We start from the raw sequence: 12506 nt of genomic DNA, 5'->3' as shown, positions 1-12506 counted from the left end.
ACCTACAATAATCATTCCCTTATAGAGGCTCATGATTGATCATATATTCATATTTTGCATTGCATATTTCATTAATAAAAAAATCTGCTTATTTATAAAAAAAAAAGTGGGTGAGCATATTCATGAAAGTACCATTTTAAAATAATTTTATCATTATTTTAAAGGTCACTAATCCAAAAACAGAAAGGAGGTACATAAGAATATATTTAGATTATTAAGTATCATAAGTTCATAACTCATCCCCATCAAAATAAATCCTATAATAATAAATGTTATCTTAAGCCAACAACCTTCGGGTCTATTGGTACATGGGTCGCCGATAGGGCTCTTACCGAGTGGTGAAAGTTCGATTCTCGGCTGATGGCACATTTCTGGGAGTTGTGAATAGTGGTTGTGTACGGGTGGTTCCAGCGCCCACGTGAGCGCGGCCCCATCCCCACTTGTTCCACCGAGACTTGTGCACCCCTCTGGGGTCTCTAGTGGGTTCGCCCCGCTCTTCTCCCTCAAAATGTTATGTTAAGGAGAGGCACAAGATAAATTTTCAATGTGTTTATTTTCACACCTTTAAAATTATACAAAATTGATTATTTCTCCTCTAAAATAAAATATTATAATTATATAAATTTATTTATATATACTTTCACTGTCAAATAAGCTAAAACTCAATAAAAATATCCACATAATTTTTAAAAATTAAATATACCAAAAACAAAAAAAAAAAAAATCTCTTTTAATATTTTTTTTTATGAAAGTGACAAGCGTTATATATAATTAGTATAAGACTCGAGACATTTGGAATGTCTCTCTTAGTTTTTCACAATAACGCCAAGATAAAATTCCAAGCTTTTAAAATTATATTATTTTCAATTAAAATTACCAATATGCCCTCATGTCGCATTATTGAAAGGTTTTGGCCTTTTGGGAACTCAAAATTTCCCTAACTTTGAAACCCTAATTTGGAGGAAAGTGATTTATTAGGGTTCTTGGATTTCCCAAATTCCTTTTCTTGCCGAGAATCTTGGCACTGGTGATCATCGGAAGAATGTCTGGTGAGGAGGAAGAGAACGCCGCCGAGCTGAAGATCGGAGACGGTGAGCACCATCGATCTCATTCCTCTTTCTTTGTTATACGCTGCGATTTGTGCTCATGAACTGGAATTTTGTGAGTTTTGATTTGTTCTTTGAAAACGTTGAATTTTATTTCTAGGTCATGTATGGAAGTTAATTCAAGAATATTTGTCATGTTTCTTCGTCACTGATTCATTACATGAACTATGGATTCCATGCTGTATCCATAATCCATCCCATTGAACCAATAATCAATGTTTTTAACCCCTTTTTTTTCTGTTTGTGTAGATGTGTGTGTTTTGTTCATGAGATTTAGGTATGTTCTTAATGTTTGATCATAGGTACTTTTTTTAATTTGATTTGTAAGTTGAGATTTATGCAGTGATTCAAGATTTTGCAGGATACCACCTGTCTTTGAGCGTGAATTAGGGTTCTTATGTATGGCTTATAAGTTGAGATTTATCGATAATTTAAAGATTTTTGAGGATGATGACTCAATGTTTAGTACTATATACTAGTAACACCTCTGATGTACATGGTATTTACTTCTCCAGAATTTTTGAAGGCCAAATGTTTGATGAATTGTGAAGTTGCACTGATTCTTGATCGAAGATATGAGCAGCTTCAGCAGATGTCTGATGATCCTACCAACCAAATTTCTCAGTGAGCGCTTGTTTTATTTTGTATTTTTTGTTTCTTCCTATGTTTTGATATATACTTGTGATATATATATATATATATCCATGAAAGTGTCTGGTTTTATTTTTGTTTGATTGATTGTTTTCAGGGTGTTTGAGAAGTCTATGCAGTATGTGAAGCGCTTTAGTCGCTACAAAAATCCTGATGCTGTTAGACAAGTTCGAGAGTATCCTTGCTTAAGATATTATATATCTTCTGAATTCTTCACTTTTGTTTTCGGAGTTTTAGTTTTAACTGTCAGCAAATTGTGCTGATAGTTTCTTGAATATAAGCATGATAAAATCCTTAATTTACTGTCAGAATTCTGAGCAGGAACCGGTTAGCTGAATTTGAGGTATTGATGCAATAATTTGATGAGATATTAAAAAATAGTCAAACAACATGAATGGAAAACAATGCTAAGTCTGCGTTCACTTTGGATATGCAGCTTTGTGTGCTCGGCAATCTTTGCCCTGAAACAGTTGAGGAAGCAATTGCAATGGTGCCATCTATCAAAGTAACTTGACATTCTCGAAACTGCCCTTTTTTTCCTTCTTTTGTTGTCTTGATATCTTTGGTTTTCTCCAATTCTAAAGAGTGCATATTATACTTCTTGAATTGAGTGAAAATTAAGAATGAAAAATCTTTTTGTGCCGTCAAACAATCAATTTAGCTTTGGGAGATGGTACACATTTCATATGCTATTTTGGTGGTGGCGAGAACTGATGATCCTGTAAATGAAAGCCAACATGTGACATGGTGCGAGTAATATGCCAATCAAGAGGAGCTCTAGCATATTCACACTGCGCCTTGTCCGAACCACATGGCTATGGACAAACCTGAGATTTGCCCAATAAGCCAAATTGCTTGTGTTATACATTTTGTGACATCAATATGGACACTTGTAAGGTTGCTTTGGATTATAAATATTTGCTCGTTTTCTCATGCTTACCTAATTTACATGAAAACTTGGAAGACACATACCTCATGATTACTTGGTAGAAATATAGTTTAGACTTGAGACATTGATTGAATTGGTTTTCGATTCTTTGCTTTTTATACCAATTAATGCTGTATCCATTTTCTCATCTCTGTTTAAAACCATCAGACACCCTGTATCGGCGATAATGAAATGTTTGTGTTTGGTACAAAATGAAACTATGGGTTGTAGAGAAACTTGTTTTGCTGCTAATGATATGTCTGTACTTCTTTTTGTTGTGATTATAACTTGCTGCTCTGATTACTTAAAAGTTTCGATTTTCTATGATAATTTAATAATACACTTGTATGGTGCCATTTCTGATTTGCTTTCGACATTGGATTCTTTTCTTGTTTATTGACATGCTTTTATGCTTCACAGAGCAAAGGACGAGCACTTGAAGAAGACGCGATTGAGAAAATGCTGCATGATCTCTCTTTGATCAAGAAATTCGAGTAGCCTCTGCGGAAAAGAACAGACAGAAAGGAGAATGTATTTCCAAATATCGAAAGTTCACAGCAAAACATTATCATGAATTAATGTTGGATGTAAACCTATGAACTTTGGGCTAGTGAAATTTAATGTCTGAAGATTATATTTGCTTTTTTGTGAATGTTGGAGAACATCACTATGGAAATCAGTTGCTGTGTATTGTTTGATGGCGATTGCAGACTAATTAAAGTGTTTTTCTTTGTATTTCTTTCACTCTCACTTTAATTAAAGGTGGATAAGTTGTTTATTTATATTTAACTTTGTGGTATCTTGATTTAAATATCTCTAAATACCTAAAAGTTGAGTTAGGTCTAGAAATTTAGTCAATTGATCCTTTTAAAGGGAAAATATAGGGTTTAATGAGTAAAATTTCAAGTTGAAAACTGTAATTTTAGGTTTAGTTATATAGTTGAAAAAAAAAATTATTTATCCGTAAAACTAAAAATGCTTTAACATATAAAATAAAAATTAATATATACAACCCTTGCTTCCCATTTGTTATTAAGTAGATTTGCACATGCACCCCTATAAAAGTGGGTTATTTTCTTATTTTGATTTCAATCTTCAATTCAGATTAGGGCGAGGATTTTGTGCAGGATTAACTAAATAATCTTTTTAAAACAAAATTAGGATTAGCCCAGAGTTCATAGGCAAGATAAATTTACAAATATACCCTATAAAAAAAAGGATAATTTTGTATATTTCTATAACAAATTTTTTTACATATACAAAATTGCATAAATTGTATATGCCTACAAGATTACTATCTTATAAGATAATATTGTATAAATGTATAATTTAAATAAAAATTAATAATTTTAAAATATATCTCATAAGTTCGCTAATCTCAAAGTGTCCCCACATAAATATTAACATACAAACTTCAAATAAAAATCCTCATCTAAAAAGTTTTACTTAAATCAAAATCTTTTTAAAGATAAGATTATTAACCATCAAATTTTATTGCTATACAAACTCTTAACTTTTCAGTTAAAAATTCTCATACACTACAGATATATACTTATCCATCCATCAATACATCCATCCATACATACATATATACATACATACGTAGATACATATAGCTTCTCTACACTATTTCAATGGCCTGCATCAAAGCATGTTTTGAATTCTTAATACCACAAAGACATAGTCCTCCATTACTTAGTTGCAAAAAAGAGATCAAAACAAAGCTCATTGATGAGAGAAAACAAGACAGTGAGAATGAAGAAGGATCAGAGAACAATGTGAGGACCTCGCCGGAAGCACCGGAGGATGGTCGGAAAAGGGAGTTGATAGAGAAGGTGGCCGCCATTGTCGCCATGAATCCGGCTTCGGAACTCTTCTTCTTGGAGTCAATGGCCGGTGATGATGAGGCCTTTGCTTTCGTGGTTCCCTCTAGTGATCACCATGTTTACTATCGCCACCGTGTTCAGGTGCTCCGGCAGAAAGCAAGGCTGTCCCATACTTAGTGTTTTTATTTATATTAAATTTTAAATGTATTTTTGAAGTCTTGGATTTGGAGAATTTTAAGTTCGCTACTCAATGTTTATTAGATAATGTTTTCTGAGTATATTTAACTTAGACCCATTGGATAATTGTTTCTTTTTTACTGTTTTATTTTTGCACTGTTTATTACTGTATATAAATCATCATAACTGTTAAATATAAATCCATAGTCTTAATGATGTACCCTCTTTATATATTAATATATATTAATAGTATAAATGAGAAAAAAAGACAGCAATTTAGCTCTCAGAGTTCATAGCACTGCAATTATGTATGTAGAACTGGAAATTAAATAGCAATCATGTCAAAAAAAATGAAAAACCAAGCAGAGTGATTCATAGGCTTCCAAAATGGTTTGTAATAAACCAAACACATATCAATACACTCCAAAAACAGAGAAAAGATCCCATAAAAGGGTTGTAACTTGTAAGAATATCCAAATAAGCAACTAGAAAATATGTTAAGACACTAAAACAATACTCCCAACACTACAAGGAATCAAGTTTGATCAGGAAAAGAAATTTGCAGAACAATATCGTTACAAGCGATTATCGGTCAATTATTGGCCGAAGCTCCAAAACTACTGACCTTTCTGTTTGTCCATCATTTGCTTTTAATCAAAAGCATTGGGCATGCCCTCTTTGCTGAGAAATGATTCAATGAAGGATAGACATATGAACAAGCAGCTGTGAAGTCTGTCTGTGGGCATAAGCACAGTGTAAGCTTAAGAAAACATGGAACCGACCTTCCTCGCAAAGTCATCATCTTCATCCAATTCTTCCTCATTCTCTTCATATATGTACTCATCATCTTCTGCTTTGAAAGCATCACCTTCAGCATCGTCATATCCGTTCTCCAAATCATGATCTTCACCCACATTTTCTGCTCCTGCACCCTCTTCCATTTCCGAATGATCAACTTCAACAGGGGTAAGAACTCCTTTTTCCACTGTTCTTGGTGCTGATTCATTGTCTCTGTTCGCTTCGTGTATAGTATGAATGGGATGAAAATGTGAAGATGCCGCTGGTTCAGAAACACCATTTTCACTTTTGTTGGAAATAACAGCATCGCCCTTAGCTGCCTCACAATTTCCTTCCAACATGACGCTCAGAGGCTTTGAACCAGCAGATTCTTGAGAAATAATTACCGTATCCAATACGGTTTTATGCTCTGCAGTTGCAATAACATTAAAAGAATCACCTGATTGCTCCTGGGAGTTCTTTAGTTCCTTTGCAACTTTCAGCTCCGCAAGACTCTTTGGACCAGCAAAATCTAAGGAGTCTGAATCATCTTTATTGATTGCCTGGCCACCAGAATTTCTAGCATCAGTGGCAAAATCTTCATCTGGTCTCCGTCTTATTCTGTCCTGGAGGTGCCTTCTTCGCTGGTGATTTATTGGCCTGGGTGGTGATGACCTGCCTCGATGCCTTGCCCTGTCTAGTTCTCTGTCTGATCTGTGATCAGTTGAATTAACAGGTGAAGTTCTCCTGGGAAGAGTTATTCTGCCTTGTAATCGAGTGCTTATTGGACGTTCTGATGGAAATCGTAATTGATCCCTGCGATCAGGACGATATCTTTCCTCGGTACCATCGCGATATCTTTTCTCAGCATGGTGATCATCCCTCCAATAGGGCCTTGCACGACGATCAGGACTGATTGCTGATCTTGAACCATTGAGTCTTTTTCGTTTCAACTGATGTCTCAAATCTGAACCATCCATCTGATCCAGGTTCTTCTTCTCCCTCACCCTTTCATGCATCAATTGTCTATCTGCAACTCTCTTAGAAGAACCCCTGCGCAGTTCCGAACCAAGATGCTGGTGTGACTGCCCATATCTGTCATATTCACCCATGCCATCATATCGATCCATTTCATATCTGGGCACAGCTTCATAATCAGAGAGGTGATAGTCAAAGCCATTCACAGTGTTCATCCTTCTTCCATCTGGGGCTGATGCCATTCCAAATTCATCTTCATTGGGGAAATAGCCATCTTCAACATCATCTTCGACAAGTACATCAAAACCAGGAGATGACTCTGCCAAGAATTCATCAGCTTCCCTGCCATTATGTGGATGCTCATCCACCGGTTGAACCTGATGATTAAAGAGGCCACTTTCTGCATTGCCACTGCTGAGGGAAGCATGCAATGGTGGTGATCTTGCTAACTCGTGCCGACGAAGAGCTAACAAGTTATTTGGACCATTATTAGGTTCAGTCTCAGTTCTTCCAACAGAATTTCTTGCAGCTGGTGGTACTTTAGCTGCTGGGACTTTAAAGATCTGCTGACCGTTACATTCTTTAAGGCCCCATGAATCTTTTTTAAGCATCTGAGACGGCTCAGCAGTAGGTGGAGAACCCTTTGCCACATACTGCAAAGCTGGATTACCAGTAGGTGGCGGTCCATGCATAAATGGGCATCTGCTGCCTTTTAAACAAAACCCCTGCTGGAAATAATAGCAAGGAGCACTCTGTTTAATTGAGTTGTAACTTGGACCATGAGCAGGGGTCATTTGTGTTGGTGCCAGAGCTTGCGTGGGAGCCGGAGCTGGCGCTGGAGCCGGAGCTGATCCAGAAGAAGTCCCAGTGAGACCTTCCAGTGGCTGGAGAAACACAAAATCAGGGCTTAAGAAATTAAGGATACCGAATTTGATATGTCAAATGCTAAATAATAAAATTGCCTCATTAGATTAAAAAAAAAAAAGTTAAACAATTCAGAACAGATTATTAAGCATGTTGTGACATTTAAGTCCTGCACATATCCATTCGTGCAATCTCAATAGATGAGGAAAAGCAAGTTACTCGTCACATCCTCAAAGAACATTTGAAGTTTTGAGTTTGAACAAATGTCATAATTTCAAACAACTCATTTTGCACAAGTATGTGATTGCAGTTTATGCAGGCTATGCAGATTACTCCCAAAAAAGCCGGAAAAAGAGCTCACCGGATGCCGAAAAGGACATTTTGGGTTCAAGCAACTGCCACTCTGCCAGTACCAACAATCCTTTGGATTCAATCTAGCACTTTCACTGTGGCGATACTCACATTCACTTCCCTGAGAAAATAGGATTGATGATTATCAATCGGAATCAATAGAAAATTTGACAGAAGGGTGATGACTAACAGTTGGAATGCCTTGTTTTCAAACTATAAACAACAAATCTACATTCAAAAAGGCATACATTACAACTGATGTAAGAACAGTAATATGATTAACATCACATATGTAGTGCGATAAATTTCAATCACACCAAGACATCACACCAACAAAAAATCTACGGAGAGAAGCTTTATCTCCTGATCTCATAGATATGCTATAGTTTGCAACATGGTAAAACACTACATGTATGCAAGGAAAATATTTGCGTAGTACTCCACTGATCAATAATTAAGGTTTATTCAAGCTTAAAAAAGAAGCGGCATGGGCCACTTAGCATACATGATGCATTCAAAGAAACAAATAATGAGTTAAAAGACTAGAGTTTGAATAGAAAAATTATATACAGTGCAAATTATAAATACATAAAGAAAGTAACCTAGCATAAAACATGCTAAACATATAAATCATCGCTTTCCTGCATTCTTTGGTAGCTCTTGATTCCAGAAACAAAAAACGAAAAAAAAAAAAAAAGTGAACTTCTTCTTTAAATCCAAGCAATCAGAATTCTCAAAACACATTCACAAAGCTAACCTCTTATATAAAGAAAAGAAGAACACAAAATAAGAAATAAAAAGTCTGCATAAAAATCAATCACCCATATTACCTTTCCTGCACCTTTAATTTAAAAAAGAAAAAAAAAATTCTATAACGCAGATTCGAGAAGAAATTAACAAATCAAACAATTATCATTTGTTTGCAATCACAAAATTTCCCTAAATTTCGAAGCTACAAGGAACTGATCATGAAAATCCAAGCAACAAAAGCCAAAACCCATTAAATCTCAATCAAACACACAAGAATCAGCTCAGTGCTTCGATCTCAGCTCCAAAACCTAAACAAAAGCTCACAGTAAGCAATACTTCAGCCAGGGGTGATGACAAAAAGGGATTAAATTCAAGATATTTTTCTGCATCCAGATCGCCACACACCCAAAAACCCGAACTTTAACAAAAAAAAAGAAAAAAACCTAAAATTCCTCCACTTTCCACAATTAAAGCCCTAAAAATCCAGCTCCGAGACCAATCCAACTCCATACAAAACAGATCCAATCCAAGAAAGCATCAAATAAAACAAAAAAAACAACAGAGAATCCAAGAACCATAAGAAAAACAAGAGATCTCACTTTCTTGCAGGTTAGCGGCGAAGCGAGGAAGTAAACGCAATCAGTGCTTCGCTTCAGCGCCTCCTCCGACGCGCCGCCGCCTCCCATCGCCATGGCGCTGAAGCCGCGGAAAGGCTCGCAAGATTAGGGCAAACGGAGGGATCAATCCCTCGATCGGTGTGAATCTCACAACGAGGACGAGGACGAGATCGAGATATAAGCCAACAAACAAGGGTTTTGGTGTTTTTTTTTTATTTTAAGAAAAAAGAGAGGAAAAAAAATTATTTTTTTTATAATTTAGATTTTTTTTTTAAATTGTGTTCTTCGTGTTAGGGCATAGAAAAGAGACTTTTCAAAAACTTTTTTTTTTTGGGGTATTTTTGTAATAATATTTGAGTGATTTTACGAAAATACCCTTGATATTTTCGAACATCATCTCTCATGTTTTTTTGGGAGATATTTGCAACTCATTTATCTGTTTTTTTTTTTTGGACAAAGAGCCAAAGCTCAACAGAAACAAAAACCTAGAAGAAAAAATGAAGACTCCGGCAGAGGTCTTCGAGCCAACGGGGACGATCCAAGCCCTGATCGAAAAGAGATAAATGCGGGTTTGAACGACCAAAGTTTGCGAGAGCATCTGCGATCAGGTTGTCTGAACGGGGTATAGATTTGAAATCCGAACATGGGAAGTTGAGAAGCTTGATCTTGAGACTGTCAATAGCTAGGTTGAAAGCGCCACGCCACACAGCTGTCGAAGTGTTTGAGTAAGCCAGAGATACCTGGGCAATCACAGAAAATTCGATTAGGAAGCCAGTTTTTAGAGATGCAATGGTCAAGCGCAAAATGGATAGCCGCAATCTCAGCAGAAAATGGAGAATCCGAGCAGCTACCCACAGATCCTGCAAGCAAGACTTGGCCAGAGCTGTAGCAATAAAGCCCAAGCCACAACTCACAGAAGAGCTAGACCAAGATGCATCTGTGAAAAGATTAATAGATCTCCAAGAGCTAAAGGATAAAGAGGGGTAAGAAAACTCCCTGAAATCTTTGCCGACAGATTTGAAGAAATCCTGACAGAGGCGCCAAGCACGCGAGTAGATGGTATGGAATTTGGGTTGCCAGTTTTTGAAGATAAGATTACAACGATCTTTCCAAATAATCCAAGCAATAGTGGCAATAAGAGCTTTGAAAAAATCATTAGAAAACATAGAGCTAATTCTCGAGGTGAGCCAGTTACTCGAACAAAAACCAGAGATAATAATTGGATCCAAATTGAAAGTAGCACAGAGAAACTCCCAGATAGGATAAATTTTACAGCAGTTCCAAATGATATGGGAAGCCGTCTCAGGAGCCAGACCACAGAATGGACACAGAGAAGGAGGGCCAATATTAAGATTATAAAGATAATCACCAGAAGGGAGTTTGCCGTGGCCAAGCTTCCAAATAAAGGTCTTAGTGCGAGGCAAAATACAAAGTTTCCAAATGCAGTTCCAGCCTGACCAAGGGCTAATGTCAAAAGAGATCAAACAATCATAAACAGCAGCAGCAACTGAGGAAAAATGGGAGGAGGGCCCCCAAACCCAGTGGTTATGGGAATTAAGATCAAACCTGATGGTATTGATCCAATCCCAGTCAATGTTGTGGCCAAAGATGTTGTGAAAAAGGGGAGTATTAATGCCGTCCACCAGAAAGAGGCCCGAAAAGTGCAAATTATCAAAGTTAAAGTCCATGTTAAGGTAAGTTGGCTTAAACAAGATAGGAAGGTCCAACAGACAAGGATCCCTCAACAAGTCCAAATCATTAGGATTAGCTCTAAGGATACGAAGATGCATTTTTAAACACTGAGCAGAGCGAGAAATTGATTTAAAAAACCAAGAGGATTTAGAAGGAGAGACAACAGACCAAGGATGCCAATTTGAATATTTGTGATTGAAAATATCCACCCAGATCTTTGAATCAGAATTTAAAATAGCAAAAATGTTTTTGGCCATAAGAGAGTGCCGAACAAGCCTAAGGTTTCTGAGACCAAGCCCCCCCTCAGATTTTTTAAGTGTAGTAACCGACCAACCAATAGAGTGAAAGCAACGAACATTGCTGCCATTACTCCAGAGAAAGGTTCGGGCAAGTTTAGAGATCTGATCGAGAGTTGAATCCGGGAGGTGCATTACCGAGAGAAAGTAGTTAGGAAGAGAGAAAATACAACTGGAGGGTAGCAATGATCGCATTCCATTCAACAGTATCAAAGGCTTTTTCAATATCAATTTTAATGATCATCCTAGGAGGGGCAGGGTACTCAAATTCGATAGAATGGACAATCTCATGGGCCGCAATGGCATTATCAGAAGAGCCACAACCGGAGAGGAATCCCGTTTGCTCAGGACTGATAAGCTTATGCAAGACCGTTTTGAGGCGATTAGCGAGAATTTTAGAGAGAATTTTGCAACAAACATTGCAGAGAGAAATAGGACGAAAATCAGAGACAGAAGACGGGTTATCTTTCTTAGGGATGAGAGCAACAAAAGTTTTACCCCAAGAAGGAGGAAGAGAGGAGGTAAGGAAAAAATGAGAAATCGCATTGAAGAGATGATCACCAAGAATATTCCAATAAAAAATGTAGAACTCAACGTTAAGGCCATCCGGACCAGGACTCTTTCCGCGAGGTAAGGAAACAAGAGTTTGATAGACTTCTCTTTTTGAGATCGGTCTAATCAAAGCTGCTCTCTCCTCATCCTCCAGAACAGCGAAGTCGTCCGGGATGGCATTAAAGAAGGCCTCCACATTGGAAGAAGACGAAGAATGCCAGAGATTTTGAAAAAAATCCAGAAAACAGTTTTCAATCGCAGAGTGATCGGAAACGATAGTACCTGAGGAGTTTTTGATAGCATGAACCTTGTTTTTGTGACGTCGAATTTTGACTGAAGTGTGAAAAAACCTGGAATTACGGTCGCAATCCGACATCCAAAGCATCTTTGCCCGTTGACCCCAGTAGATGGAGTTTTGACGCAGAAGCACAGAATGTCGGTTAGTCAGAGCTTGAAGCCAAGTATGAAGCCAAGGGTCGTCAGAGCGAACAGAAGCCTCCTCGATTTTTTGAATCTCAGCTTCGATGTTTCTAATTTCCAGATCAAGAGGGTGAACACCGGAGGATTTCCACCTGAAAAGGTTTTTCTTAGTAAGAGAAATAGAATTAGTAAAGGAGCTTAAAGGGTTAGAGTCAGACAGAGAAGACCAAGCTCGTAAAACAGAATCATGGCAACCAGCATAATCCAACCAAAAATTTTCAAAACGGAAGAGCTTTTTGGGTTGAGAGGAAGAGTTAGAAAAAACTGAGAGAAAGATAGGAGAATGATCAGAGACAGAGCGAGGGAGATGCTTATTGGAGAAGTTATTGAAGGTGGTGACCCAGTCGGGGTTTGCAAGATATCTGTCTAGACGAGCCCAGCGCCTAGAAAGACCAGGATGACCATTGCACCAGGTAAAACTAGGGCCAACAAAGCCAAGGTCAATAAGGTTATTATTAACA

The 12506-nt window shown here is 37.4% G+C and overlaps 3 protein-coding genes across 3 annotated transcripts; 1 reads left to right on the top strand and 2 right to left on the bottom strand.

Moving 5' to 3' along the window:
* Nucleotides 1-925: 925 nt before the first annotated feature.
* On the top strand, nt 926-3420 carry LOC120266904 (DNA-directed RNA polymerase II subunit 4). The gene is made up of 6 exons (XM_039274588.1): nt 926-1091; nt 1622-1730; nt 1855-1932; nt 2067-2100; nt 2194-2262; nt 3106-3420. Exons 1-6 carry the CDS (start codon nt 1043-1045, stop codon nt 3181-3183), a joined length of 417 nt encoding a protein of 138 aa, XP_039130522.1. The 5' UTR covers nt 926-1042; the 3' UTR covers nt 3184-3420.
* Nucleotides 3421-5120: 1700 nt separating this feature from the next.
* On the bottom strand, nt 5121-9234 carry LOC120260892 (zinc finger CCCH domain-containing protein 32). Its single transcript, XM_039268467.1, has 3 exons — nt 9008-9234; nt 7669-7779; nt 5121-7327 (listed from the first exon to the last, which is right to left on the bottom strand). The coding sequence occupies exons 1-3, from the start codon at nt 9098-9100 to the stop codon at nt 5450-5452; spliced, it is 2082 nt and encodes a 693-aa protein (XP_039124401.1). The 5' UTR covers nt 9101-9234; the 3' UTR covers nt 5121-5449.
* Nucleotides 9235-9510: 276 nt separating this feature from the next.
* On the bottom strand, nt 9511-11148 carry LOC120281070. Its single transcript, XM_039288026.1, has one exon. The coding sequence runs from the start codon at nt 11146-11148 to the stop codon at nt 9511-9513; it is 1638 nt and encodes a 545-aa protein (XP_039143960.1).
* Between the last annotated feature and the right edge of the window lie 1358 nt (nt 11149-12506).

This window comes from Dioscorea cayenensis, chromosome 1 (genome assembly GCF_009730915.1).
Source record: "Dioscorea cayenensis subsp. rotundata cultivar TDr96_F1 chromosome 1, TDr96_F1_v2_PseudoChromosome.rev07_lg8_w22 25.fasta, whole genome shotgun sequence".
Taxonomy (NCBI): domain Eukaryota; kingdom Viridiplantae; phylum Streptophyta; class Magnoliopsida; order Dioscoreales; family Dioscoreaceae; genus Dioscorea; species Dioscorea cayenensis.
Note: the sequence above shows the minus strand (reverse complement) of the source record. Positions and strands in the feature narration are given on the sequence as shown.

Bases quoted from the DNA above. Each gene is read 5' to 3' on its own strand.
- LOC120266904 (XM_039274588.1), top strand. From the start codon at position 1,043: ATGTCTGGTGAGGAGGAAGAGAACGCCGCCGAGCTGAAGATCGGAGAC. The intron at 1,933-2,066 runs GTATCCTTGCTT...ATTTACTGTCAG, and splicing joins GCTGTTAGACAAGTTCGAGA to AATTCTGAGCAGGAACCGGT. The intron at 2,263-3,105 runs GTAACTTGACAT...TATGCTTCACAG, and splicing joins CAATGGTGCCATCTATCAAA to AGCAAAGGACGAGCACTTGA.
- LOC120281070 (XM_039288026.1), bottom strand. From the start codon at position 11,148: ATGCACCTCCCGGATTCAACTCTCGATCAGATCTCTAAACTTGCCCGA.
- LOC120260892 (XM_039268467.1), bottom strand. From the start codon at position 9,100: ATGGCGATGGGAGGCGGCGGCGCGTCGGAGGAGGCGCTGAAGCGAAGC. The intron at 7,780-9,007 runs GTGAGATCTCTT...CTATTTTCTCAG, and splicing joins CGCCGCTAACCTGCAAGAAA to GGAAGTGAATGTGAGTATCG. The intron at 7,328-7,668 runs GTGAGCTCTTTT...GTGTTTCTCCAG, and splicing joins AATGTCCTTTTCGGCATCCG to CCACTGGAAGGTCTCACTGG.